This window comes from Scyliorhinus torazame, chromosome 1 (assembly GCF_047496885.1).
Source record: "Scyliorhinus torazame isolate Kashiwa2021f chromosome 1, sScyTor2.1, whole genome shotgun sequence".
Lineage (NCBI taxonomy): Eukaryota > Metazoa > Chordata > Chondrichthyes > Carcharhiniformes > Scyliorhinidae > Scyliorhinus > Scyliorhinus torazame.
In genome coordinates this window covers 301,862,396-301,879,181 of record NC_092707.1, presented here as the reverse complement: position 1 = coordinate 301,879,181, position 16,786 = coordinate 301,862,396, and the positions used below count along the sequence as shown (strand labels likewise).

Genomic DNA, 16,786 nt, shown 5'->3' with positions numbered 1-16,786 from the left:
GGACAATGGGCCCTGTTTTGCCAGCCATGAATGGTCGTCCTTTGCGGCCTCGTATGGCTTCACACACGTGACGTCCAGCCCTCTGCATCCCCAGTCCAATGGAAAGGCGGAGAAGGGCGTTCACATTGCCAAGCGGCTCCTCTGCAAGGCTGCTGCTGCCGGATCGGACTTCTACCTCGCCCTGCTGGCCTATCGCTCGGCCCCACTAGCCACGGGTCTCTCGCCAGCACAGCTGCTGATGGGTCGCGCCCTCAGAACCACTGTGCCTTCCATCCTGCCACCAACAATAGAACATGCTCCGGTACTGCATAGGATGCAACTGCAGCGCGATCGCCAGAAGAGATCGCACGACACAAGGGCAACTGATCTTCCCTCCCTGGCCCCTGGAGACAACGTCCGCATTCACCTACCAGCTAGTGGCTGGTCAGCACCTGCCGAAGTTCTCCGACGCGTGGCTCCCCGCTCGTTCCTGGTACGCATGCTGGATGGATCAGTGCGTAGGCGCAATCGCTGAGCCCTTCGCCTACTTCCACGCTCGCAACGGGACCATACACAGACGCCGTGTCCTCCACTGGTTCCTGATAGCGACTTTGTGGAGCTGCCATATACCATGCCCCTTCTGTCGCCGCCCGTGGCCAGGCTCGCACCTCAGCCGGTGGTTCTCGACCCACCCTTGAGGCGGTCAACCCGAATTCATCGCCCACCTACTAGACTGGACTTATGAGACTGTTCACACGTCAAATTTTAGCAACTACTGTATTGTAACATGTCACTGTTTTATCGTTCCAGGCCTCGTTTGATCGGTCCAAATTTCAACGTTCTTCTTCTTTTGTTATGGTACAACCTCGTTAGCATGTCACACCTGACATCGCCGCTTGTATATAGTTACGCCATAGTTACGTATATAGTTATGCTGTAAATATCACGCACAGACACCTTTAGCTGCACTCAGGACACATATAACCACGTAGGCACATAATCTTGTAAAAAAGGGGGGATGTCATGATATTCAAACACACATCACAACACATACATCATGACAGACAGACCAACAGACCAATTAGCACACATAACATGACAGCCAATCACAGACAAGAGCAGACACAGTATAAGACAAGAAACACGACACCTCCTAGTCAGTCCATTTGGAGACAGGACAAGGCCAGGACCTCATTAACAAGACACTCACACAGTCACCACATGCTGAGTACCAAGTCAGATGTGTAAATAACTAGTTGGAATAAAACTGCGTTGTACCAATCGCAACCGTGTTGGTTCGTCTGTACCTCAGAGCACCCAACACCACATTGTGGTGACTCATAATTCAGTTGACTGTGCTGTCAGAATACCCTGCATCTGGTCCCAAACATCAGGCCACACATTGAAGTAACCATGCAAGGTGCTTTGCACACGCATTACCTGTTGAAACGTGGATCTGCATAGGCATCAGGAATATTCAAGACTTCTCCTGTTCGTGCCACCTGCCCAGCAATTCCTTTGTCAATAGAAAACCTAAACAGCAGAAAAGACTGAGTTTGAGATTTTTATTCTGTATTTAGAAGACACAGCAATGAATTAGCAAATGTCAATTGTTTGAATAACTCTGAAAGAAATTGAAAAACAGGAAGTATTTTAGTTTAGTATACAAAGCTACATTACAAAGGATAACAACATTCATAACCTGCCTCACAAATGCTTCAGGATATTTTGAAGCTTTGGCATCAGTTCCTGCCGACTGAATGGAAAGAAATACATCAGGGGCAATTCTCAAGCCGCAATGTGCCTGGTGCAAATCCTGCTATGTCGGGAGAATTCTGGGAGAGGTTTTAAACAGGTTTTGCGCTTGGGTACCAAACAGTTTCTGATCCTCCTGGCCCGCTCCAGCCGGCGAGGGTGTGACCAGATTAGCATATTTAAATACTCATGCCGGCAATTGGGGGGAGTCTTTGTCAGTGAGAAGGGGGGCAGGAGCTTTAGTCTGAGATTGGGGAGTTGTTTAAAAATGGCACCCCGATCTATGAGGAGCCGGACGTGTCAGTGCCTTCAGGTCCCATTCCCCTCACTCAGGGCACAGTTCGCCCTAACCTACAAAATAAGTTCTAAGTGCGGGTGCATTGTGACCTGGATTACACCGAACCACTCGGCGGGAATCGCACATCTTTTCCTGCTGGAGACCACACTTGGAAATTTTTTGAGAGAATTACACCCATCTTGTTCAATGTCCTCTGGAAGTTAAAATACAGAACATGCAATTGTTATATGCAAATGCTTAGCACCTGGACTCAATAAACGTTTCACTGCTGCGTTAATGGTTAATTAATTACTTGAATGTATGGATACTCTTAAAACAGAAGGTAATGGAATTGTAGACACACTGGGCAGAATTTTGAGGGCCCGCTCAATGCAGGTGCCAATCCTGTTAGAGTCACTAAATCTCGAGTGAGCGGATGATAATGAAGTTTGCGCAGGCGAGATCTTCATTTGAGATCTTCCTCGCCCTCGGCTGGTGATGTGATCAGATTCACGCCCAGCAATTGTTGGAAGAGATGGGAAAGGCTTATTCTAAGTCATACAAGATGGCGTATGAATTAATGCATTCTAGAAGTGTGCGTTTTCCATTGTTGCTCTGACAGCTGCATCCTAGTTTGTTTTTCATTTTAAAGGCTTTACGCCAGTGTCTACCCAAATTATATCCTCACCCCTTGGCGGCAAGACGTCATGCTGACGCAAATCACTACTGGTTTCAAAAGCGTGGTGTTCACGCTGAAAGTCACAAGTCAAGGAGGACATAAAGGCAAAAACTAGGGCATACCATACTGCAAAAGCTAGTGGTAAGCTAGAGGATTGGGAGAACTTTAGGGGTCAGCAAAAAGCTACTAAAAATAGAATCAAAAAAGCTAAGATGAACGACAAAAGGAAACAAGCAGAAAACATAAAACACTGATACCAAGAGTTTCTATAAGTATATAAAGAGGAAGAGAATAGCTAAAGTAAATGTTGGCCCTTTAGAGGACGATACTGGTGAAGTAAGAATGGGGAACACCGAGATGGCGGAGGCACTGAACCAATATTTTGCCTCTGTCTTCAAGGTAGGGTATAATAAAAGATTTTCCAAGAACTGCAGTTAATGCAGAGGAACTTAGTGCAATACCATTACTAGGGAGAAGGTAGTGAATAAACTAATGGGACCGGTTAGCTTGACCTCTGTGGTGTGGACGTTGCTGGAATCAATCATTAAGGAGGAGATGACTGAACATTTGGAAAGACAAAGCACAATCCACCATTGTCATCATGGTTTTATGACGGGTAAGCCATGGTTGACAAATTTGCTTGAGTTCTTTGAGGAAGTAACCAGCAAGGGATAACGGGGAATCTGTGGATGTGGTATATCTAGACTTCCAGAAGTGTTTGACAAGATGCCGCATAATAGATTGATCCAGAAGGTGAGATCGCAGGATGATGGGGGTAGAATACTAGATTGGATTTACGATTGGCTGCCTGACAGAAAGTAGAGGGTCGGGTTAAATGGGTCCTTCTCTAGCTGGCAAACTGTAACTTGCGGGGTGTCACCGGGTTTAGTCCTCTGACCTTAACTGTTTACACTCTGTATAAATGACCTGCATGCAGGGACAGAGTGTAACATAGCAAAATTTGCGGATGATACTAAAATAAGTGGGAAAGCAGGCAGCGAAGAGCAGATACAGATTTTACAGACGGATATAGATAGGCTAGCAGATTGGGCTGAAACTCGCTGAAGTTTAAAAAGATGAGAGGGGATCTGATTGAGGTATAAAAAATACTAAAAGGGATTGATAAAGTAAATGTAGACCAAATGTTTTGCCTTGTGGGGCAATTTAGAGCAAGAGGTGACAAATATAGGTTGAGAGGCGGTAGATTTAAAACTGAGATGAGGAGGCACTACGTCTCGCAGAGAGTGGTGAATTTGTGGAACTCGTTGGCCCATAGTGTGGTGGAGTCCGAGTCATTAAATGGTTTCATGAGGAGGTAGATATATTTCTGATGAAAAATGGGTGAATGGGATATGGCGAACAGGTGCGGAGGTGGCTTTGAGACTAGGAAGAGATCAGCCTGATCTGATTGCATGGTGGAGCAGGCTCCAAGGTCAGAATTGCCTACTTCTGCTCCTAATTCCTATGTTCCGGGGGAACAGAAATGAGTTTAGCCCCCGCGTGGTCAGGGACATGGCTGGGAAGTGCCCTGAGTGCCCAAACTTGGAAGTGCCAGGGGCCAATGCCAGGTCACCCCAATGCTTGCATGGTGTTGAGGCAGGGGTGACGGGTGTTCCCCTTGACCGTCGGGGGGGGACCTGATCTTGCAGGTATCTCGGTCTCTGTGAGAGAGGTCTTTAATGTTATTTTGAAATGCCCCGCCACTCCAGCTGACTGTGTGATCTTTGCCAGCACTTTGAAATTACACAGAGTGCTGTTTAATCAGGCAAGAATTGGCATCTGTGAAGTTAGTGAGTTTCACATAGCTTTTCTCGCCTGATCCATCACTCTGTGCAATTTTGGGAAAATCCCACCCACATAGTCAGCATTAATGTTGTACTATCACACAGCAAAACACAAAGCAGTGTTCCTTATTAGTACAAAACTGCAGCAAAGTCAACTGTCAATTAGATAACAGAGATATGAATTAGGACAAAACTATCACTATTACATTTAACTTTTTTCCTTATTTTTGTAATTTTGCAATGGAAAGTCTAGGTTATGCTGAGTGCTGATAGTGCTGCAACCTGGTACCTAATTTCTTTGGTTTTCCTGAAGACTGGTTTTCCTTCCTTCTCTTCGCCAATGTCAAACACGTCTGAATACAACTCCTGCTTGCTGTGGTCAACCTGAAAGAATGCACAGCGATCTGCATTCACCAAATTTTTTGCATTTATCTGGAAAATAATTTTAAAAGATAATCAATAACAGATAAACATCAGGTTGAATTTTTGCAAAGTTGGGTTAATTCTGGAGACCTTTAAAAATGGTGAGCTAGGCACGGACCTGGAAGTCCTACTCCCATTTCTTGCTAATACATTTTTCACCGCTAGGGAAAAGGAACAAGGCATGAATTGCACAGGAATGAAACATGAATCTGTCGAGTCTTTTGAAAATAATTTAAAAGGATCCATTTTTACTGATACGAGGACCTCAACCTGCACTGTCGGAGTTACCTATTTTTGCTGGAGACATAAACATTCTTGAAAGATGAGGCCTGTTTAAGTGTCACGATCTGAAGCTATTTAAATCTCCAGCCCTTTAAAATTAAAAAAGAACTAGGAGTGCATTGATTCTCGCGCCATCTTGTGTAACTTAGAATAAACTTTCACAATATTCCGGCAGTCATAGTAGTCTTCAGTTTTGATATTTCTCAAGGGCTGTTATTACAATGGATTCTAAAGGATTAACTGTCTCTGATATGGTGACTGAATAGAGATGTTTTTATAACAGCTTGACCACTTGAAGGGATTCAATGAGCTTCATGAATGAGTTTTTTTCTGTATCAAGTGTATGTGTGTGAAAGCTCTGTTAGATTGTTAGAAGTTTAATTGAATTTCAACTCCACATGGCTCCTGGGTATGCCCATTGTAGATACTAGATGAGTGATTATGGAGATTGCATGAGGATATGAGGTGGCACGGAGGGGGATTGGAAGCATGAGATATGAGGTGACATGCGGGTGTGAGGAGGCATGGAGGAAGCATTGTAGTGGATGGGTGGTGAGGGGGAGAGGGGGCCGAAGCAACTGTGATAGGTTCCTAGTAAGTTCATCCCAGCACTCGCCCGCTTCAGCGGCTGTCTGTCTCCAGGGATGGGAGTCCAGACCCACAGCTCAATCCTGGGGCGAAAATTGCCCTTTATATCGAAGCGGGTCTGCGGCGTTTGGAAATTTCCCGACTTGCGCTACCTGCCTTGGTAGCGGAATTCTGGCCCACGGTAACAAAATAAAATAAATCAACGGCTGTGTTGATGTTGGGAATATTGTAATATCACTTTAAGGGAATATGCAAATAACTTGCATATGTCATCGCAGAACCAGGATGTAAAGCAGCATGTGACCAGGAAGCTCTGACGTCGTATGGACTTGAAGCATTAACTCTTGTTTCTTTCTCCACAGATGTTGCCAGATCAGACCAGTTGAGTTTTTCCAGTATTTTCTGTTTTTATTTCAGATTTCCAGCATCCGCAGTACTTTGCTTTTGTTCTTCTGTGTTGTTGTTGCTATTAATATTGGTGGTTGGCATAACCCCAACGAGGACCACAGGGAAACCATTGCCAATCTCCCCGTGGGACTCGTGGAGTATAAGCTTTCCAGATGGAGCTAGTTAGACCTACATATAAAGTCGGCCCAAGCAGGGCCGCGAGCTGTTGGTTGCCCCAACAAGGATTGGATTGGGAGAGAGTTACTGACGTGGGCAGAGTATTGGCTGTAGTTCAATAAATCCTTGTTCTGGAAGCCACTGGCTTCCTCAGTTACTAAACTGGCGACGAGGATAAAGGAGGCTCAAGACTCGCTAGTGGAACTGCCCAGCCACCCCGGATGATTACGATCCCAGAACCTGTGGACATAAAAGTTCAAGATGCCACTGTTCGGTAAGCTAGAAGCCTTCAATGCAGGCCCGGAAAACCAGAGTCAGTATGCTGAATACATGACGTTCTTGTTCCAGGCTAATGGATTTTGGGGGAAAGACCATCAGAAAGTCATCCTCATGACTGCTGCGGAGCCCTGACTTTTGTATTCTAAAGACTCACTTACCCGCCGCAGCAGACTCCAAATCATTTGACAAGCTGGTCTCGTTGGTACCAGAACATTATGACCCCAAATCTTCTATTATCACGCAGAGGTATAGGTTTAACACAGCGGTTCGGTCTCCAGGTGAATCGGTCACTGGCTTCTTGACCCGCTTTAGACAACTGGTAGAGCATTGCAAGTTCGGGCCATCCCTCTCTGAAATGTTGAGGGATATGCCGGTTTGTGGGATAAACAACATGGTCACTCAGAGGAAGATGTTGGCGGAGCCCACCGTAGATTTAAAATGGACCATCAAGCTGTCACTGTCCCGTGAGCACTCAGAGTAAGGGGTGCAAAAGCTGTAGGGTCTATGGTGTCCATAGTTCGGCCCGTCCTCCATTTCGAACTCCCATTGCGTCACAGGGCAATGCCAGTCAGACCAGATCACCTCCCAAAGGGCAACCCCTGAGGCAATTCCACAACCGGGTCAAGCCGGGAACCACCGATGACCTGTGGGACCGAGGGCAAAGGTGAGAGCTGGCAACAATGCCAAATGTGTGGTCAGAGGACATGTGATGGCCAGAGCCACCAGATTCAGCGCAAAGAACTCTGTCCAAGGCAGTCACTGACACCACCATGAGCTAGGGCCTTGCACATGACCCCCAGATGGGAAGGACTGTTTGATGCAGTTGAACTGCTTCACAGCCTCGAAGGTAGCACCGATCAGGGTCACATTGCAAGTAAATGGTCATCCTGTAGTGATGGAAATGAACATTGGAGCTGCTGTCTTCAATGCGAATCATCAGGTGTTTCGATGACTTTGCGGAGTGATCATGCCGCTGATGTTGCACGACACCAGGGTGAGGTTTGCAACCGATACTAGCGAGCCATTGAGCACTGTTGGGACCACCATGACTCCAGTAACACATGGGCAACAGTTGGTCCGGCTTTCCTTGGTTGTGGTACGGGGACCGGGACCCAATTTTCTGGGGCATGACCGGTTGCGAGTATTCCGTTTCAAATGGCAATAAGTCTTTCGGAGAGGCACCGGGAATCTGTATGACATACTGGGCAAATACCCCACCTGTTCCAGGAGGGTCTGGGCAGGATAAAAGGCGCCAAGGCCCGTATCTACGTGGATCCTGATGCTCAGCCCTGGTCATTTAGGGCGAGGCCTCGTCCCCTACTCATTGCCATGGTTGACATGGAGCTCCAGCGCCTGAAGGATTTGGGGATTATATGCCCTGTACAATTTGCAGAATGGGCCGCACCTGTGGTGCCAATAATGAAACCCAACAAATCTGTCCGACTCCGTGGGATTACAGGCTCAAGGTAAACAGAGCTTTACCCCTGGACCGGTACCCGATGTCCAGATTGGAAACTTGTCCCCAAAACTAGCTGGAGGATATTCTTTTACAAAGCTTGACAAGTGGCATGCCTATTTAAAGATGGAGCTAGATCCAGCCTCCAGAAAATTTGCGACCAGAAACATCCACAGAGGGTTATTTGAATACACACGCCTCCTGCTTGGGGTCTCATTTGCCCCGTCGATTTTCCAGCGTGTAATAGAAAGTATCCTGCAGGGTCTGCTGAAAGTGACCTTCCTTGCTCATCACAGACACCATGGAGAAGGAGCGAATGGACAACCTCCAAGAAGTGCTTCGGTGGTTTTCCCAAGTGGGCGCCCGGCTAATGAGGAGAAATTATGTGTTCCACACTAGAACGATGACTTACTTAGAATACAGAGTGGATAGGGATGGTCTACACCCAGTGGAGGACAAGGTTTTGGCCCCGACCCCGAAGAACACCACTGAACCCGGTCGTTTCTAGGCCTGGTAAATTATTTTGGAAAGTTAATTGCCAACCTGGCCACCTTTTTGGTTCCACTCTGCATACGGTTGAAGAAGGACCAGAAGTGGTCCTGGGGTGCCTCGCAAGACAAAGCATTCACCGGGGTGAAAGAGCGTCTGTCGTCCACATAGCTCCTCACTCACAATGATCCAGCTCGGTCACTAAGCCTAGCATGCGATGTCTCCCCCTATGGCATTGGGGCGGTGCTGGCCCACAGATGGGACGATGGCATGGAATGCCCCATCGCTTCTGCCTCAAGGACCTTGGCAGACGCTGAGAGACGACAGGCTCAAATCGGGAAGAAGTGCTTGGCGGTAATACTTGGAATCAAGAAATTCAACTAATAAGTTTATGAGAGGCACCTCTCTATTGTGACTGACCACAAGTCCCTGTCAGCCGTTTTAGGGACGATAAGGGAATCTCATCTATTGCATCAGCCAAAATTCAGCATTAGGAGCTTCTACTCACCACGTATGAATATTTGTTCCAACACCACCCGGGTATGCAGATTGCCCGTGCCGATGCTCTTAGTCTACCATTGCCCATGAATTCCCCAACCCCACCAATGGCGGATTAAGTGCTTGCAAATTTCCTACTTTGCCAGTGTTGGCTGCTTAGATGCAAGCATGGATGCAGCAGGATCCGAGACTGACGAACCTCCGCCACATGCTTTTGAGCGGCTGAATGCAGTGGACCCCTCCTGCAGCCCAATAGCCTTTTGCCCAGAAGCTCTCGGAGTTCAATGTGGAGGATGGTGTTATATTGTGGCGAGCTCGTGTAGACAATGCATTACAGGTCAGGAATCCCTGCTGAGAGACTTCCGGTGGCGGCGATGAGTGAGTGAGCCGCACATTCTGTGGCTCTCAATCTGGCGGGATTTGAGGACCTGGTTCCCCGGTTTTGCGGGACTGCGGAGCGCTGGAAAGATGGCCATGGAGGTGCATGGAACCGCGAGAGAGCAGAAAGCAGCGAAAAGGGGAGAGGAAGGGACAAAGGCAAGGTGCAGGGGAAGCTGACCCGGGAGCAAAGATGGCGGACCTATGGACCTCGGACAAGGCGATCCAGCAAGCGCTGGGAAACATGCTGCAGGCGATAAAAAGCAGTTTTGAATCGTTGAAGCGGGATAACTTGGACCCACTTCAGAAGGCAGTGGATCAGCTGAACCAGAGACTGGATGCCCAGGACGAAAAGGTTAAGGAGCTGGGGGAGGCGGTGGAGGAGCAGGATCATCGGCCCCCCTGGAGGAGGCTGAGGGAGTAGATGCCACAGCGTTTGTGGCTGACCTGTTGATGCATCTGATGGGGGCTGACGCCTTTCCGCGACCGCTGGAGCTGGAGGGGGCACACAGAGTACAGGCGAGACAGGTGCATCCGGGGGGTCCCCCCCATCCGATGGTGATCAGGTTCCACAGGTTTGTGGAGAAGGAGCGGGTGTTGCATTGGGCAAAGAGCACTAAGAGCAGCACGTGGAATAACAGTGTTCTTTGCATTTATCAGGACCTAAGCCAGGAGGTGGCCAGGCGTCGAGCAGCCTTTAAACAAGTTAAGGAGGTGTTATTTAAAAAGCACGTGAAGTTTGGTCTGCTCTTCCCGGCTCGTCTTTGGTTCACGCATCAGGGCCAACACCACTACTTCTCCGAGCCCAAAGAAGCGATGGACTTCGCGAGGGATCAGGGGCTGGTCCCGAAAAAAGGACCCACGGACGCAAGCTAGGGTCCGAGAGTTATCGTTTGGGGGGATGCCTACTGTGCCTGGACTGACGGTCGACTGTTTACTGCTTTAAAGGTGCCATGTGTTGTATTTTTGGGCAGCTTTTGCCTACGGAGGGTGTGGGGCGGGGGAGGGGATCCCCTCTCGTATGTTCTTTTTTCTGCTGTTGTTCGTACCTTTCGTCGTGTTCTCTGGGTGTGCTGGAGCCTTCATTGTAACAGAAAGGTGGCCGGTAAGCAATGGGGATTAAAGATGTTGGTTGGTTTTTTTTAATGTCTATGGTTTTGATGTTTGTTTTGGGTGGGTGATATACGGGTACTGTGTTACTGTGTTGCTATTTTGTGGGGGGGGGGAGATTAGAGTACAGTAGGAGGGATAAATAGGCGGGTAATGTCTATGGGAGAGGAGCGGTTATGTGCATTATGGTTTGGTTTTTCGTTGATGTTTGCATATTTCTGTAATCTGTAACTGTTTACAATGCCAAAAAATACCTCAATAAAATTGTTTAAAAAAAAGGAATCCCTGCTGAAGGACCTACACAGTGGTCACCGGGCTCCTCTAAGATGAAGATGCTGGCCTTTGGTTATGTCTGGTGGGCTGGCATCGATGGGAACATTGAGAAGGTCATACATGTGGTGATATGTTGTGAATAATACTGTACGCACTTAGCAATGTGACCGCCAACCAGCAGGTGGCATCAGACATCAGTCATGTGATATCCGGCTCTCGCCAGAAGGTTGTAAGGCATACACCAGGGCAGTCGCACATAAGGGTAGCTCCAGGAGAGTCGAAGGTAGCTCAATCAGTAACTTAGTCTGTATAGCATTCTGATTGTTACCTTACCAAGTGTAAATCAATAAAGCATCAATCTAGTTAAGTCACCAGCAGTTCTGTATGAATCATTGCAAAGACAAAGTCATAGAATACAACATGATACCAGGAGTGTTGAAGAGTTGAAGGTAACAGCAGAAAAGACACAATGAAACCGGCCGAAGAACGAAAAAGAGAAGATTCTTCCACCGACCTGGTGACTATAGCCATTGGCGACTCAGCGCACCAAATGACGTTGAAATTCGAGATGGATAGTTTAAAGTCACCCCACCAGCTTCAAGTCTATTGTAATGTAGACGAAAACTGGCGCGTTTTCAAACAGCAATTTAAACTCTATGTCTCAGCCCTTGGCCTGCAGGCATAGCCTGATGAAAGGGGAATTGCATTGCTGCTCATGATGGCAGGTCAACAAGCATTTGAAACCTATAATACTTTTGATAGCGAAGAGGAGAGCAAGAGATATGATGAGGTGACAAAGTACTTCAATCAGCATTGCTCTCCGAAAAAAAGTGAAACATTTGATAGATATATTTTTTGTATGCATACCCAGAAACCAGGCGAATCTTTCGATAGTTTTGTAACTGACTTGAGGCTGAAGGCCCAGTCCTGCAATTTTAGCGATCTAAAATCATCGATGATACGTGATCAAATAGTATTTGGCATATTGAATGATAAGGTCTGTGAAGGGTTGTTATGGGAGGAAGACCTGAAATTGGAAAATGCGATTAAGATTTGTCATGAGAGTGAGTTGGCTGCACAGCAAATCAGTAAATGCACTCTGAAATATTTTGGCGGCAACATGGAAGAGGATGCCAGCACCATCAGCACCATGACGCAGGTCAATAAGAAATGTGGTCTCAGTGCGGGCGGACATTTTAAACAGCCGACAGGAGCCACCATCTTATGCCAGAAATGTGGCAATCGTCATGGCCCACGGCAATGTCCAACATATGAAAAAGTATGTTCCAGGTGATCGTATAAATCATTTTGTGAAACTATGTTTTTTGCGTCCTACAATGGACCAAATGGGGTTAATCAATGCAGTTGGTGAGATGACCCTTGATGAATTATTTTTCATTGATCTAATCTCAACCAATGACATGATGAGTCCGAACACAAAGAGGAAGAAGTTTTAATGACTAGTTGGAACAACAGTACTAATCAAGCTGATACCGTTGAAAACAGATGGACTATTTCAGTGATGCTAAACGACACACTGATAAAATGCAAACTCGATATGGGAGCGAAGGGAAACCTACTCAGTCTGGATGATTTGCATGGCCTCTGACTGCCGCCGAAAGTCGTAACCTGACCAAGAATGCTGATCGACTACAGTGGGAATGAGTTTGAGACGTTGGAGGAATGTGACCTCGAAGCATTGGTACACAATAGAAGACATGTTGTACCATTCTCCATTGTGGATTTCCGGGCACCAGACAACACCATCAGCATCTGTGGGTATGTTCTGTCACACCGACAGGAGAGACAGAACTGACAGGTGGCAACAAAGTGGTATACAGTTGGGTAGAGCTACCCTGGGAGTCCTCAACATTGACTCCAGACCCCATGAGGTCTCATGGCATCAGCTCAAATATAGGCAAGGAAACCTGCTGATTTAGCCCCCCCGCCCCCTTAGCTGATGAATCAGTATACTTCTATATTAAACACTGACTGAAAGAAGGATTTAGGTTGGCAAGGGGACAGAATGTATTCAGGCTGGGGACATCAATGTCCAGTTTGCAGTAGCACGACTGACCGAGCCAGCCAAGTTCTAAAGGATAGAAGAAGAGCGAGAGTGGAGCCGGAGATTTAAAAGAGCTGGAGATTCAAAAGAGCTCAAGAAGAGCTGGTGCTTGTTAGGTGAATTGGACATTCTGAATTCTCCCTCTGTGTACCCGAACAGACACCATAGTGTGGCGACTCAGGGATTTTCACAGTAACTTCATTGCAGTGTTAATGTAAGCCTACTTGTGACAGTAATAAAGATTATTATTTCCACATCCACAATTATTTTTCCAGGAAATCTCCAATTGTAATCATATGTAAAAACGCACTTGAGATTTTGATATTGATGCCTGTGCAATGCATCTCATAGAGGGAAAACATTAACAAGAGCAACGACAACAGTGTGCCGGAGTATTAATCATCTGTCACCCTCATAGCAAAATGCCAAATACCTATTTAAAAGAAAAATATTGCAGACACTGGAAATCTGGTGTAAAAACAAAAGACTATAACACTCAGTAGGTATAGCAGCATCTGTGGAGAGAGAAACAGTTAAGGTTTTGAGTCAAATATGAGTCTTTGAGTTGAATATGACTCCATTGCAGAAAAATAAATGTTCAACTCAAAATGTTAACTCTGGCTTGGACTTTCATCCCTGGGTTGCCTGGATGTCAGTTTTTCAGTCGGGATTGGGCATGGAAGGCTGGACTCAAAGAACTGGGAGGCTGCCAGGTGCAGAGGCGAACTAGGCAGAAAGCCTGCCTCAGGGGTCTGGCACTGTGTCCACAATTTAAAAAAATATTAAAACATGAAACACCCCTCCAGTCCTCATCCATCTCAACATCCTCTCCACACATTCCTCATGTTTCTCCATGCCAACCATTCCACTTCATGCCCTAGACCATCCCCCCATAACTTCTTATACTCTCCATGCCAACCTATGCTACACCACCACCCCCCAAAATCAGTCAGACCCTCTCTTGTGATTTATGCAACTTCACTCACTCCCATAGACCCTTGTACCCCCTATTCCAACCTATGCTACTCCACCTACTGCCCCATGGTTCCTCACACCCTCCATGGCAACCAATGGCCCATTCAGCACCCTTGATAGCCCCCATGTCAACTTATTGCCAATTCATGAAAACCTATGCTTCCCACCCACTATTCTTTGTCCTTACCTATTTTGTCATCTCACCCAGTATCCACCATTGGCAGACATCAGAACCCATGCAAAGATAACTTTATCAGCGTCTATTGCAGGCTTCACTATATTGAAAAAATATTCTCATTAATAAAAACCCCATTCAGTACATTTATATTCCTTCAACTAAATAAAGCCTTACATTGACAAATATTTCATTCAAGTGTACTCTCCTCTATAATAAACAAGCATTGGAATTCATTGCCCCATTTCAAAGAGTCTATAACCACATGTAGCTGTCAATTAAACTGTGAAATGGTAGGCACTCTGTTGTGATAATGGATGATTATGAAATCAGTCAGGCAGCAGTTATCCAATAATGAAGTCCTCAGCCTTATGTCAACAGACAGACCAAAATAGCAAACCTTGGGCGGGATTCTCTGCCCCGCCGCCCCAGTATTCTGGTGCGGTGCGCTCCCGCTGGCAGTGGGATTCTCCGTCCGCCAGTCGGCCTATGGGGTTTCCCATTGTAGGCAGTCTCATGCCATAGGGAAATCCCCGGGAGTAGTTGCGCAATGGAGAATCCCGCCAGCGGAGAATCCAGCATCTTTTCTTTACTCGATAGACACGTTTTCAAAGAATTAAAGGGCAGGACATAAGGGTGACTTGCCAGTTCTATTTGTCAGGTGCTTTTGAGAGATCCATTTGACACTTTTGACAGCTCCTCTTGACATTTTTGATTGGGCCTTTTAACAGTTTTGATAGTTTCAATGAGCCAGTTTCAAAAACACTTGTCAAATGGAGCTGGCAAGCACTTATAAGTCCTGTACTTTAATTCTTTGTGAAACAGCAATGAGTTTAGAACCTATTTCCATACAAATATGCTTAATTTTAACAAATCCAAAGGGCACCAGGTCTCCACCAGAAGGCATCTTATTATCTCCCCCCAAAACATGTCCTGGGACCAGATGCATAGGGGGTACCTTATCTTCAACGGGTACCATGGCTATCAAAATGAATCCAGAAAGTTTAAACCTGCTCTTACCCGATCTAATCTACACATTTCAGGATTCACATTCAAAGGCCATCAAAATCCCACTTGAGTGGAAGCAGCTAATGACTTAAATGGATAGTTGCCTGTAAAATGCACATGCATGAAATACGACCCCCCCACCCGCAATTTTGTCCCTGTGCAAATGGGAATTGCCATCTTTGGGGGCAGGATTTAGGTTTTTGGCCATTCTGCTATTTTTGTCATGATGGAGAGGCTCTCTGTCGTGATGAAAATTTGGGCATCTGTTTTTCCTTCCACAGATGTTGTCAGACTATTTTTTATGCCAAATGTGTGTGATTGACTCAAGCAATTACAAGCAGAAACAGTGAACCATACTTTATTCCATCAATTTTCATCAAAATCAAATATCTCTTCCTTATATTTGGATTCTTCCAGGAGTCTCTGGATAAAACATTGTCAGGTACTTACCATAATGTGTTCAAGTAGGGAATCTATTGCCAGTATGTTATCAAAGTAGGTTCTGCAAGAAAAGAAAAAATGGATTGAAGTAGGGACGTCTACACCAGATTGTTTTTTGAGTTCTTTGTGCTAACTTTTGTTCTTTTGATGGAAAGGATCTGCTCTGAATGGAATGAACAAAATGTTACCAGGATTACAACCTCATATGCCATTTGTAAGAAAACAAATCAGTTTCAACACTTTAAGGGATCCTTCTTGTCATATCTAATCTACTTGAAATAATCTTTGTAGATTGTGCAACATTTAAAGTCTCATGTGAGATAAAGTGCGAGATACCTCTGATCAATCATTTCTAATTTCTTTGACTTACCTCTCTGTTATAACCTGCATGAGACCTACGGGGACGGACCAATTTGCCTCTCCGTGAGCCTCATGGAATATGAGCTTCCCCGCTGAGGGGCGGATCCATCAACGGAGTAAATTGACTCCAGCATAAAAGGCGGCCCAGATGGGAGCAGAATAGGAATAGTCCCAGCTGGAACCTGAAGTGTACTGTATATAGTTTACTGAGTAATAAAATAAGTTTCTTTACGTTTCTCATTTTGGACTCCTCTGTGGCCACTAAATTCTCCTTATCAGCTAATTGGTGCAGATAGCAGATGTAAATCGCAATATCATTTCTGACTCAACAGACCGGATTCAAGTGGCCACATGGCAGTTTGCATTTCTCAACCATTTTTAAACGAGACAGAGGCAGTGCTTCTCAAATTTTCTACGATGGGGCCTTCGATATAACCAGAGGTTTCCTGGCAACACGTACTGATTATGCCAACCAACTAATCTATCTGGTGGCCCACATTCTTGGCATGCTGGTTTTGTTATCATTGGTTAAGGACCGTTAACATTTAAAGAATGTAATTTCCCCAAAATATGGCTAAGTGTCACTTTCGGCGTCAAAGACGGTGTGAATCCCACTGGCCCTGCCGGCGCAACCTGGACCACAATTTTTAGGCACTAAAACTTTTCCCCACGTGAAAAACGCTGCGCCTATGGCACAAAGCATCTGATTCGCCTGGACCGGGGATCATCTGAGCACTTTAATCAAGGAGCATTGCATTTAAATGGTGCCGCAGCACTTGCTCTCATTGAAGCCAGGAAGATAGCAACGAAGGAGCCAGCGCCTCGATTTCCTAACCAGAATGTTGGATGCCGTGGAGGAGGGAGGGAGAACAATCTACGCTCAGGCTGGTAGGAGACCCTCTAGCAAGATCATGAACCCCGCCTTGGAGACGGTGGCAGCAGTGGTCA

General features: G+C 46.2%; 1 protein-coding gene across 2 annotated transcripts in view; it reads right to left on the bottom strand.

Moving 5' to 3' along the window:
• Nucleotides 1-16,786, bottom strand: part of pde10a (phosphodiesterase 10A) — a 1,307,205-nt gene that overhangs the window by 601,622 nt on the left and 688,797 nt on the right. For both annotated transcript variants that reach the window (XM_072507750.1, XM_072507751.1), the window contains 3 exons: nt 15,488-15,539; nt 4,764-4,906; nt 1,420-1,512 (listed from right to left, as the gene is read on the bottom strand). In XM_072507750.1, the coding sequence (XP_072363851.1) occupies nt 1,420-1,512; nt 4,764-4,906; nt 15,488-15,539 (288 nt within the window). The remainder of the gene's footprint in view (nt 1-1,419; nt 1,513-4,763; nt 4,907-15,487; nt 15,540-16,786) is intronic.